Source organism: Mustela nivalis (genome assembly GCF_964662115.1).
Source record: "Mustela nivalis genome assembly, chromosome: 17".
In the NCBI taxonomy this organism is placed as follows: domain Eukaryota; kingdom Metazoa; phylum Chordata; class Mammalia; order Carnivora; family Mustelidae; genus Mustela; species Mustela nivalis.
Genome location: NC_139036.1, coordinates 38,035,857 through 38,046,942, shown reverse-complemented (window position 1 = coordinate 38,046,942; position 11,086 = coordinate 38,035,857). Strand labels below are relative to the sequence as shown.

The 11,086-nt window shown below is 52.0% G+C and overlaps 1 protein-coding gene across 3 annotated transcripts; it reads right to left on the bottom strand.

The window, feature by feature from the left end:
- Nucleotides 1–263: 263 nt before the first annotated feature.
- On the bottom strand, nt 264–10,133 carry PHB1 (prohibitin 1). Of its 3 annotated transcripts, none has more exons than XM_082704723.1 (7): nt 10,038–10,133; nt 8,678–8,792; nt 6,961–7,122; nt 4,529–4,671; nt 4,271–4,387; nt 1,941–2,036; nt 264–612 (listed from the first exon to the last, which is right to left on the bottom strand). In XM_082704723.1, the coding sequence occupies exons 2-7, from the start codon at nt 8,763–8,765 to the stop codon at nt 400–402; spliced, it is 819 nt and encodes a 272-aa protein (XP_082560849.1). In that variant the 5' UTR covers nt 8,766–8,792; nt 10,038–10,133; the 3' UTR covers nt 264–399. The 3 variants fall into 3 exon arrangements, with proteins under 3 accessions (XP_082560849.1, XP_082560850.1, XP_082560851.1); XM_082704724.1 differs by having other exon boundaries at nt 9,784–10,057; XM_082704725.1 differs by lacking the exon at nt 8,678–8,792 and having other exon boundaries at nt 10,038–10,128.
- Nucleotides 10,134–11,086: the final 953 nt, after the last annotated feature.

Sequence of the window (11,086 nt, the reverse complement as noted above, 5' to 3'; positions counted from 1 at the left end):
CCGCTGGGAAACATGGAGACCTGTGCTCTCCGTACAGCTGCGTGTGCCAACTTCCTCACATCTCGCCTAAAGGACAGACTGGCGGCTCCCAGTGCTCCCGGCCCACGACACCGCAGCCCAGCCGATCTCCTGCCGACCACCGCCGGTGCCTAGGTCCGAGCGCCAGCGGGCCCCAGGCTGCATAGGCACTTGGCAACTTGGGGGAGGGAGGTGGATCAAAAAGTGGATAGAAATGGGAAGAATGAAAAAGCTTCATCTGATAATTAGAGATCTGAAGTGATTTCACTTTTATTTCCTTCACTTTAAGCCAATCATGAAATTTCACAGTGATTTCTGGGGCGGGGGCAGAGGGACGGCGGTGCGGAGAGTGCTCAGGGCTGGGCCCCAGGTGGCCGGGCCTCACTGGGGCAGCTGCAGGAGCACGGACTGCCCAGCTGGCAGGTAGGTGATGTTTCGGGAGCGCGAGAGCTGGTATGCGATGTCCTCTGCGGCCTCCAGCTTGCGCAGCTCGATGAGGCCATCGCCTGCAGTGGCGAGCGAGTTGGCAATCAGCTCGGCGGCCTTGGAGTCGCCCTCGGCAGAGATAATGGCCGCCTTCTTCTGCTGCTCAGCCTAAGACAGTGGAGGTAGGGGGAGACCAAGATCACACTTTAGGGTGCTGCCTGCCATCCAGCAGCCTTGGAAGGACCAGGCTACAGGCCCTCATTGGCTCCCGCAGGAACTCTGGAATCTACCTTCATCTCCACCGGACAGGCTCAACAAACACTACCCACCCAACCCTCCTCTCTCCTGCAGCACACTGCCCACTTCTCGTCCTCCTGGTGACACATCTCTGTCGGCTGCGTAACTGTCTTATTTCAAAGTCCTTGTTAACGTGAACAGCAATCCTGCCCAGCCGCCTTACTCTGAGCTAGGAGGATCCAAACCAAGGAAAACAGGAGAGAGAGAAAAGATAGAAGCCAACCTCAGGCTCGCCTGTCCCTCCTGTCCCAAGTCCAGGAGACATTCCTTTAACACACCTAAGGAAACAGCAGCTGAGCAGGAGCTGCAGGCACATGGGACGCCCCACCCGTGAGCTGCCCCTGGGCTAAGCTGGTTCCTGACTAGGAACCCTGGTGACAGAATGAGATCTCTAGGCTCTCCCTGCCCGCATCAACAGGATGATCTCCTTATGTGTGATGCACAACTCAGTCATGGGAGGAAGGTACCAACAAATGTTAACTGAGCATCTACTAAGTATTCCCAAGTAAGATCTTTGACACGTTCTAGGCTCTGGAGATGGCGAGCAGGGGGATGTGGGGGAAGCAAGGAAGTCCCAGCCGACAAAGAGTTTACCTTCCCTAAAATTAAATGCTGGCCGCCCATATATCGCTCTTTTCTCTGCTTTAGAGGACCAAGGGTTCTTGGATGAGAACTAACCCAAGAAAAACTAGCAGTGGGAAGAGGGAACAACAAAAAATAACACTTTTGCAAAGACCAGAAGACCAGGCTGCTGTGCAAATACAGCGTGTCCCAGCACGCTCCACCACATCTGGATGGATTTAGGGCTTGAAAAAACCTAGTGACGATAGTGCATCTGGCACAACGTTTGATCCTTTTTGCTGTCAGCTTTCACTGCATGACCATGGTTAAAAATGACTTTGCAGGGAAGCTGAAAATATTCCAGGAGAAAACATTTTTATTTGCAGGAGAGTGTTTTTGATCTTAGGGAAGTGGAAGAAAAATGACCCTTCGGTGATTTCGGAACGTAACTCCACATATTCCTGACTAGCCCCCAAAGACTCTGGAACCAATTGCAGGAGGACGGTTCCTTCAATCCCCTTCCGATGATCCCGGAAGGACAGATGACAGATGATAGATTTCCAGGCCACCCAGCAAACAGGGAGGCTGAGCACAGGAGAGAGGGGAGAGAGGCTCCTGCCATCTGGTTGAATGCTCACCTTTTCCACCACAAATCTGGCCCTTTCTGCTTCCTGCTGAGCCACCTGTTTGGCTTCCACCGCTTCTGTGAACTCCTTCCCGAAGGTCAGATGCGTCTAAGGGGAGAGAGCGCGCGCGCGAGATGAGGCGGTGTAATTGCTCCGGCAGCGCCGCCGTGAGGCCCCCTGACCCCCTGGCCTTGGGAAGGAAGAGGCTGGGAATGGCTCTAGCAGCTGGAGGCCTCTGGAGGCCAGAACACCCTTCCACCTCCACATCCGTGTCCAGACTGAGCTCACACCCCAGAAGCCTGGGCTGCCTCCACAGTGCCTGCAAGTCACTCTGTCGCCTGTGGCATGGAGCACTCAGGCAGAAAATGGCCCGTGGGCCCCAGAAGGTACCTGCTCAACTGACCACCTCCCCAGGGGAAGAGACTGTGGGTTCTCGGACCCCCACCTCCAACTAGGGCTCATCCAAGGTCCTTCGATGGCCTGTTCTGAGCCCTCAGAGAGGCCAGATGGAAAACTGAGCCCCTGAGAGGGAAGGATGCAGCTGGTTCTCAGGGATTCAAGGGCGTGATGTTCTCTGCTTATGGCTTAACCAGTCCACTCCCTTCTCACGGCAGCCCCACCGCGAAACAGGAAGAGGACACGGGACAGTGGAACGCAAATCCTGGTATTATTCCCCATGTGTGAGCGCTTCTGGTAAAGGGTTTAAGAGAGAAGGCAGGGAAAGCTATTGCTTAGGGTGAGGGTTTACAACTCTGACTACCCACAGACCTTCCCCACTGACACATTATCACTGAGACTTGGCTGAGGCAATGGTGTGCAGTGACAGCGGAAATGGGACAGAACTCAACTCCTGATGCCTGGTCTAGAGCAACTTACTCCTTTATCCAACTTTACATTAAAAAGGAAGAAATGCAGGGAAGGTGACACTGGTTTTGCTATCAAAATCTATTTGCCTCCTCTCTTCCCCGACCCTCCCAAACTCGGCTTTAGAAAAAAAACAACATAAGCCGCCCCAAAACTTCTCCTCAGGAGTCAATCCTAGTCCCACTGTCTTCCACAACTTTTTACATGCCTCGCTCTTAAACTGCAGCTGTTGTAGCTCGCCTGTTCCATTTCTGGACTCGGGTTCAAAGTCTGGGGAGGAAAATATAGTCCTGAGAAATGAAAAATGAGATGCGTAATTATGGAATAAAGTTTCTTTCTCAAAAGGCCAGGTGAGGGCAGCAAATTCCCCATGAAATCTAATTTTCTTCTCACACCTCTTAGATACGGTTTCTTGCGGTCAGCCCACATTTCCCCAGAATGGAGTATGTGGTTAAAGCCTAGCGAAATGCCAAGCTTCTCCTCAGGTTTTTACTTAGGGTTTTCTCACAGCCGAGGTGTTCGGGTTCACAGCCTGAAGAACTGCTCGCCCGGGAGATGAGCGGCTGCAGCCTGGCCTCCTGCCAGTAGAGGGAGCCCGGAGGCCCTTCTGCCGCCCGCGACTACCACAAGGTAGACCTGGGTGGGCATTGGGTGTCTGGATGCCCTGGAGCTCGGCTGTTTAAACAGCTGCACAGATGTTGGGGGGGGAATGGTACCTTTCCCCGGCGATGCACAGGAGAGCGAACAGGAAACACCCCACCTTGCTATCCGAACAAATCACTCCAAGTGATTTTTCCCAGAAAATCTAGAAACACGACCCCTTCCCCTCCCTCCTTGATCTGAAACGCTATCCTGCCTGTACTGTGTTCTGTCTGAGTTACGGCATTCAATGTCCTATAAATACACACACTATACAGTCTCCGGAGGCTACCTCACACCTCAGAAATGTCCCTTGCCCCCCACACCAGGCGTTGGGGAGCAGAACCACTCATTCACACTCTATCACCTTTCACCGGGGGTTCCCAGAACTCACTTCACTGAGTTTCAGACCCTGAGTGTCAGGAAATTCCCGAGGGTCAGGCTGGAGGTCTGCACTGGGGACAAAGACTCTCTGAGCCCTCTCTAGCCTCATTAGGTGGTTTCTTCTTACATCAAACGGGGCTAGCCAGACACTGCTTCCTAGGAAGCTCCGGGGAACACTCACAGCGTTGGGAAGGTGGAAAATCTAGTGCTTAGGGATCCTAGGTTGGGTAGGGCTGTAAGTCAGAAGAAAAATGGGTGTGGCAGAGGAGAGCAAAAGAACCCTCATTTGCAAACAAAGCCGAGAAGACTGCCTGAGAGTCAAGAAGGTTCTGCATTTTCGAGCCTCACATCTAGGGAAGTGAAAGGCCGCACCAAGAGCGTCCACCCAGAAATGGAGCCAAGCCCCCCAACAAGAACCGCAGCCCCTTTTCCCACAGGCTCCCCGCGGAGATTACCAAGGACACGTCGTCCAGGATGAGCCCGAAGGTTGCTGCTCGCTCTGTAAGGTCATCGCTCACCTGCCTGGACACCAGCTCTCTCTGAGTGATCAGTTCGCCAGCATCAAAGCGAGCCTGGGTCCAAAGAAGGGCAGAGAAGCTGGTCAAGAGGACGACGAAGCAGAGGCCACGAGAACTACTGGCCAGTGCCACTCTCCTCCTGCCCCCTCGCCATCTATTGGGGGCCGGGCTCCAGGCCGCAGCCCGGTCACTCACCACAACGGACTTGAGGATCTCCGTGGTGATGGACGGCAGCACGCGCTCATCGTAGTCCTCCCCAATGCTGGTGAAGATGCGGGGAAGCTGGCTGGCAACGGGCCGGAAGAGGATGCGCAGGGTGATGTTGACGTTCTGTAAATCTGAGGGCGGGGGCAGACACTGGAGTTACAAGTAACAACCACAGTGGCCTTCTAGAGGACCTCTCCTATCCTCAATCTGCTGTGATTTGTAAGTAAAGTTGCTGCTGTTAAGATCCTAGAGGGCAGGAGCCCTGGGCATAGCTTCCTCGGTACAGAACCCAGCCGAGCAGCAGAGGTAGAAATTCCTAAAGGCTTGTGGTGATGATAGCTTTTTGTTAAATACCCAATGCCCTCTGATAGACGCAGTCCAGCTTCCGTGTCTGAGAGCTAGCTACCACATGGTGTTTGAAACAGCAAATGTTCTAAGGAAACAGGCCAATGGCAAGAATTTTCTGGTGAAGACTCCAAGGCCCCTGTCAGGAGGATGCCTTGGAGGTCATCACAGGTCCAGCGGAAACAGTCCACTCTGGCTGGACCAGCCATCGGAAGGCCTGGGCTGCCATCCTACCTTGCTGTTTGCGAATGATGTGACCTCAATGAGCCTCAACCGATCTCGGCCTATTTCCGTGCCTGTCAGAATGGGGGTGATTCCATCTGCCTTCCTGGAACGTCTCGGGAAGTGAAGGAGGACCGTGTCAAACGCGCAACAGCTAGAAGGGGCCGTCAGATTCTTCTGGAGCCTGCCTCTCATGACTTGGCCCAGGCAAAGGAGCGGAGGGCACATGACAGGAGTTACAACCTCCCCGCCACGAGGCAGGCCTGCCTGAGGCTGAAGTGTGGTCAGTGTTTGCAGTTGTCCATGACAGAGACCAAGTGCCTACGGGCTAGTCCCGAATCAGGCAGCAGAGAAGCAGGAAATGCACGCCCGCTAGTTCCCAATCTCTGGAACTGCCTACCAACAGTTCTGAAGATAAGTAACGTATCCTTATAAGGGCTGTACAACAGCAGAGAAAGCACCACTAAAGAGGAGGGAAGCTTAGAACTACGCTCCTAAGTTAAAATTTTATTTTTCTCGATTAACCCCACCTTTGAGCTCCTGTGGGAGGCCAGCCAGACCCTTGACCGGCCAGGTTGCTCAACGCCGGCTTACCCCTCCCCGCCTCTGCCTGAGCCGCAGGGCTGTCCCAGCCCAAATCCAGTTCCTCCCAGGTGCCTGCGCAGCTACCCGTGGGGCTGGTCATTCTCTTCTCTGCTCCCCTCCGCCGCACACCCTTGACTCTAGGACTCCTCACGCTCACTCTAACTATGCATTCATGTCTACGGCCCTAGGGGGACTGAGCTCCCTGAGGCCCCCGCTTCAGGTATCTTTGAACCGCCCTCCTTCCCTGCAACCCAACACAAAACCTGACGGTCTCAGTAAGCACACATCTGTCGGGGAACAGCCCTGAAGGCATCAAATGTTCCCGAGATAATAAACCAACATCCACACAACCCTTGCCTCTTGCAGCACAGTCACTGCTGGGCCACTGCCTGCTATGTGCATTTCTCTCTGCACGCTGGTAGGAGACTGGCTCCCTGGCAATCCAGTGGCACGTCAGCCAAGGGTCTGCTCTCAGGGACTCAGGCCACTGCCTATAAGATAACAGTGCAAGGGGCCCTAGGGTGGTGCAGTCCTGTGAGTGACTTGATTTCGGCTCAGGTCATGATCTCAGGGTCCTGGGATGGAGCGCTGGCTTGGGATCCATGCTGGGCATGGAGCCTGCTTAAGATTCTCTCTCTCCCTCTCTTAAAAAAAAAAAAAATAGCTGTAAGTGACAGTGTGAGGCCAGCACTGCTGGCAACAGAGGCCTCAGAAAACAAGGCAAAGGGTAAGTGGGCTGTGAAGGCGCACAGAAGGGCTGTAGCCCAGTTACACAGTCACTGCGGGGAATGCGAAACGGGAAGGGACAACCGAGGGAGCAAAGGCACTTTTAGATTTAAAACTGGAGCACTGGGGCACCTGGGTGGCTCAGTGAGATAAAGCCTCTCCTTCAGCTCAGGTCATGGTCTCGGGGTCTTGGGATCAAGCCCCACATCAGACTCTGCTCAGCGGGGAGCCTGCTTCCCCTCTCTCTCTGCCTGCCTCTCTGCCTACTTGTGATCTCTGTCAAATAAATAAATAAAATCTTTAAAAAAAGAAAAAAAAAAACTGGAGCACTACACAACTTTTGAAATAGACCTTCGTGTATTTCTCTAAATCCGTACAGCTGTCTGTGTGTCCACCTTGGGTACATATTTCTATGAATCTACGTTAAAATTCTCCAGAAAAAATATGCAAGGAATTCTTATTAGGGGAGGGTCAGCTTCCTCGGAATCCTACAGCAACCCTCCCACACACCCTCCTTTATGTGGCCCACAGGCAAGACTCACCTTTGCTACCAGTGATCACTGGCACATTACGTGGTCGAGAGCGGCAATCAAAGATAATAGGCTTCTGTACCCAGGGGATGAGAAAGTGAGTCCCTTCTCCCACCACAATGTCCTGGACTCCACGGAACCGGTCAAAGATGACAGCTCTGTGCCCAGCATCCACTAGGAACGAACGATAATGACAAGTCAGCAAAATCTCTTCAGGGGGGGCACCTGAGTCGCTCCGTCATTAAGCATCTGCCTTCGGCTCAGGTCATGATCCCAGGGTCCTGGGATTAAGTCTTGATCAGGCTCCCTGCTCAGGAGATAGTCTGTTTCTCCCTCTACCGTTCCCCCACTGCTTGTGATCTCTCTCTCTCAAATAAATAAAATCTTAAAAAAAAAAAAAAAAGAAAAGAAAACTAAAAATCCCTTCACCTTTTAACCAAAAGGCTATCTGTGAAAGTACCTTGGTGCTTTCTGTTATTAAGTCTCCCCTCTCCTGCTCTGTCCTCCCACACTTGTGGGCCCTAGCAGCTTCTAAATAGCCACAGAACTCAGCAGTCCCCTCCCATTCTAGGGTCTTCCCAAGGACTCTGGTAAGAGGAGCTGTTCTTCAGCATCTTTTCTCTCTGAAACAACTTGATGCTGATTTTCTGATTAACTATCCCATCCCCCAACACATGTTCAGGAAATCGCCACCCAAAACTTCTTCCTAAAACTCACCCAGGTCTTCACTGTTACTACATTCCATCCTAGTTCCAATTTAAGCCAGTGTTCCCAGAAGCAGCGCCCTAACTGTGGAAATCCTAAAATTTGGAAGATCCTGCTCTTTCCAAGAACTTGGTTTCTCTCAGGTTTTAAGGGTTAACAGAGCTGTTCTTTTGATTCAAAAGGAAATCAGTGCCAGTAATTACGGTCTAGTTGTGCGGAGTGGCTAAAAGATCAGAGCACAGAGCTGTGCCGTTTAAACCAAGTAAGCTTTCCTCGTCAGGGGCTCTCTGTCTCTGCCTTACTGGACTTTAAAGTTGCTCCAAATATGTTCACTCTCAATGCAATCCTCCTCCTGCCAGTCACACATGAGGTAGGTCCATTTATTGCTGCTTTCCAACCATGAGAGCCAGAGACTACCAGAGTTGGAAGATAAACCAGTTCAGTCCTACCGCTCATTCAGAGAAGCAGTTGAGACCTCCGGAGGGGGAAATAGCTTGCCTAAGGTCACACAAGAAAGTTGGAAGGAACGTCAGCTTAAGCCACTGCCACGCTGTTAAAAGCTGGGCAATGCACCTTGAAGATATTTTGTCTGGAATGACCCACGTGCAGCAGAGCAAAAGCTCCTGCTTGGGTAAAGGCACCAGAGCTAAAGCCCTTGCTGAGTTACTCCACACAGAGGCAGAAGGGAACAGATGAGCTCTCCTTCGCAGCTAGCCAGTGAGATCCCTGACACAAGGGAAGTTGCGGCTTCCCTTCAAACCAACAAGAGCAACAGGGAATGTTTCATTAACAAGCAGGCTGGGAGGCTCTTTGGGAAGAAAGGCTCTGAGAGAACCTATGGCTACAAGGAATGACAGAGGCCCGACTGACAAGGCAACCATATGGTGTGGGATGGCAGCAGGTGACCCTTTTGGTCACAAACACATTCACAGACAGTGGCTGCCACCAGGAGTGTTGCATGGGCTGTGCAAACCAATGGGAATCCTCCAGCAAAGGGCAGTGACCCACTACCCCAGTGCCTCACCATTATACAAGGCAGAGTTCACTACTCCTCCTGCAACAGCTAAGGCAAGGCCAAACTTGCCGATGGACTCAAACACCTTGGCAGCCATGTCTCCTTCGGCTGGACCCACTCACACCTATGGGAATAAAAACAAAACAAAACAAAACAACTCGATCCCAAAATTCAAAGAGAAAGCCTTCTCTGAGAAAACATATTCACTTCTCACGCTGGCTATTTCTTTCCCCACTTGTGAGAGCTCTAAATCATGCAATGAAGGACCCCTCATAAGTAACTTTACAGCCTGGAAAAGTGTAGTATCGATTCTTCTGCTTTTCAAAATTTTCCACTTCTTTCTTCTTTTCCTACCACTAAGGAAAAGCGGTCTGGGGCACCTAATTCAGTAATGGGAATGAGGCATGGGCTGGATATCCACAGAGAACTCCGCACCACACTAAACCACCCTTCCATTTGCTGGACAAGCAGGACCCCAAGATGAAGGCTGTGTGGTTGGTTCTGAACAATTCTGGTTTGGGAAAGTAACTCAAAGAATGCGCTACATGGTGATTCCAACAGCAAAAATAACACTAACAGCTAGCTTTTATTCCAGGAGGCAATCCTCTAAGGGTAATTACTTAATCCTCACACCAACCCCTAAGAAGCAGGTTCTTACAGGGGAGGAAACTGAGGCACACAGCAAGGTTACAAGAAAAGCCAAAGACCACACAGCCATTCCATGGTGGAAGCAGGATTAGAACCTGGAGGTCCAAGTCTAGCAGGAACGATTTAACTCCTCACCGGAGCGGTTCTCCACCATCAGCTATTAAGAATAACCAGTTATTATGGAAGCAGGCGGTGGGCGACATCCTGGGACCAAGATATCAGAAGAACCAAAGGGGCAAACAGGCTCTCTCCACAGCTGCACTGCAAAGGAGAACCCTGGAAGAGGTGGGAGGGCGGGGCTGAGGCGGGGGGGGGGGCGGGAGCACCACTGACCTAACTAGAACCTACTCCCGCACTGAACTTTTTAATGCCCCGCCCCAGCGTCGTCTCCCCTTGAAATCTTCCCTTCTTCCCTCCCAGATCCGAGGCTTCCGTGATCTCTCCCGGTGCACTTCAGCGTTCCTTACCCGAGGCCGGGGCACACAGTCCGGACCCCTCAGTCTTTCCATTTCCAATAGCTTCTGGATTATTCCTCACCCCGCCCCCATACACACCTTCCTTACTCGAAGCAACCCCAGGCTCGTCCCGGGCTCACCGCCTCTCCCCCTCCGACGCGAGGCAGACCAACGCACACACCCCACCCGCCCAAATTGCGAATGGGAACACAGAAGGGATCTGCAGAGACGCCGGACGTCGGTCCGAACCTTCCCTCGATTCTCACCTGCTTCCACTCTGACCTCCACATGAATTCCCCAGCCACACATACCACGCATGCGCTGGGCCAGCTCCTTCTCTTCCCCGCCCCCTTCCAAGATTCGAGCCTCCGATTGGTGAGAAGGAGCGCTGTGCATTCTGGGAAGGGTGGCTTGTGGCCTTATCCTTGCTCCCGGCTCTTCGCAAATGAACTACAATTCCCAAAAAGCCATTCAGTGCCTGGCCCGCGCTGAAAAGCCTTTCCTCTTTGGTGGGAACTGACGAAGGGTTGTCGCAAAGCCTATTGGGGGTTGTAGTGCCTTGGGGTTAAATACACGTGCGGGTCCTGAATAGGTGTTGGACCCTGCCAGGAGGTGGGCCATAGGGCTTCCGTAAAGAGTGGCTGGTGGTGACAGGGATGGGCCGGGCCAAGATTACGGCTGATGAAGGGAGATAGGTGGGCACCCTGGAGAAAGTTGTGGGGAGGTAACTGGTGGGCTGAGAGACCTTGAAAGGAGCAGATAGGGCCATCTTTCCAAAGCCCTGTCAGGAAATAGGAGTCCTGAGTCTTGGACATTGATTGCCAGAGCCAGAAAGAATCTTAGAAACCATCTGGACTAGAAAAAGAGGGCTAGAGAGGGGAAGGGATTCATTCACGCCTATGCACCAATTGCGCAATTTCTCTGGGCTTAGAGTCTGTGTCCCCTGGACATGCACGCGCACACACAAACTTATTCGGAAGAGTGGCAAGAATAATACAAAGAACACATTATCTCCTTTACTCAAATACGTCTATGGCTAACATTTTGCTCCATCTGCTTTATCATTTGTTTTCTCCCTCTCATCCCATCTTCTCTCTCTGTATTTTTCTAAGAATAGGGGCACCCTCTTATATAACTTAAGTTTATCCCCTGCATTCCAATTTTATCCACTGACCCAATAATGAACTTTATAGCAATCTCCACACACTCCCACCCCCATACAGGATGCAGTCTAATATTAGGTACTGTATTTATTTCTCATGTCTCTTTAATCTCCTTTAATCTGAAAATTGTCCTCAGCCTTCCTTGTATTACA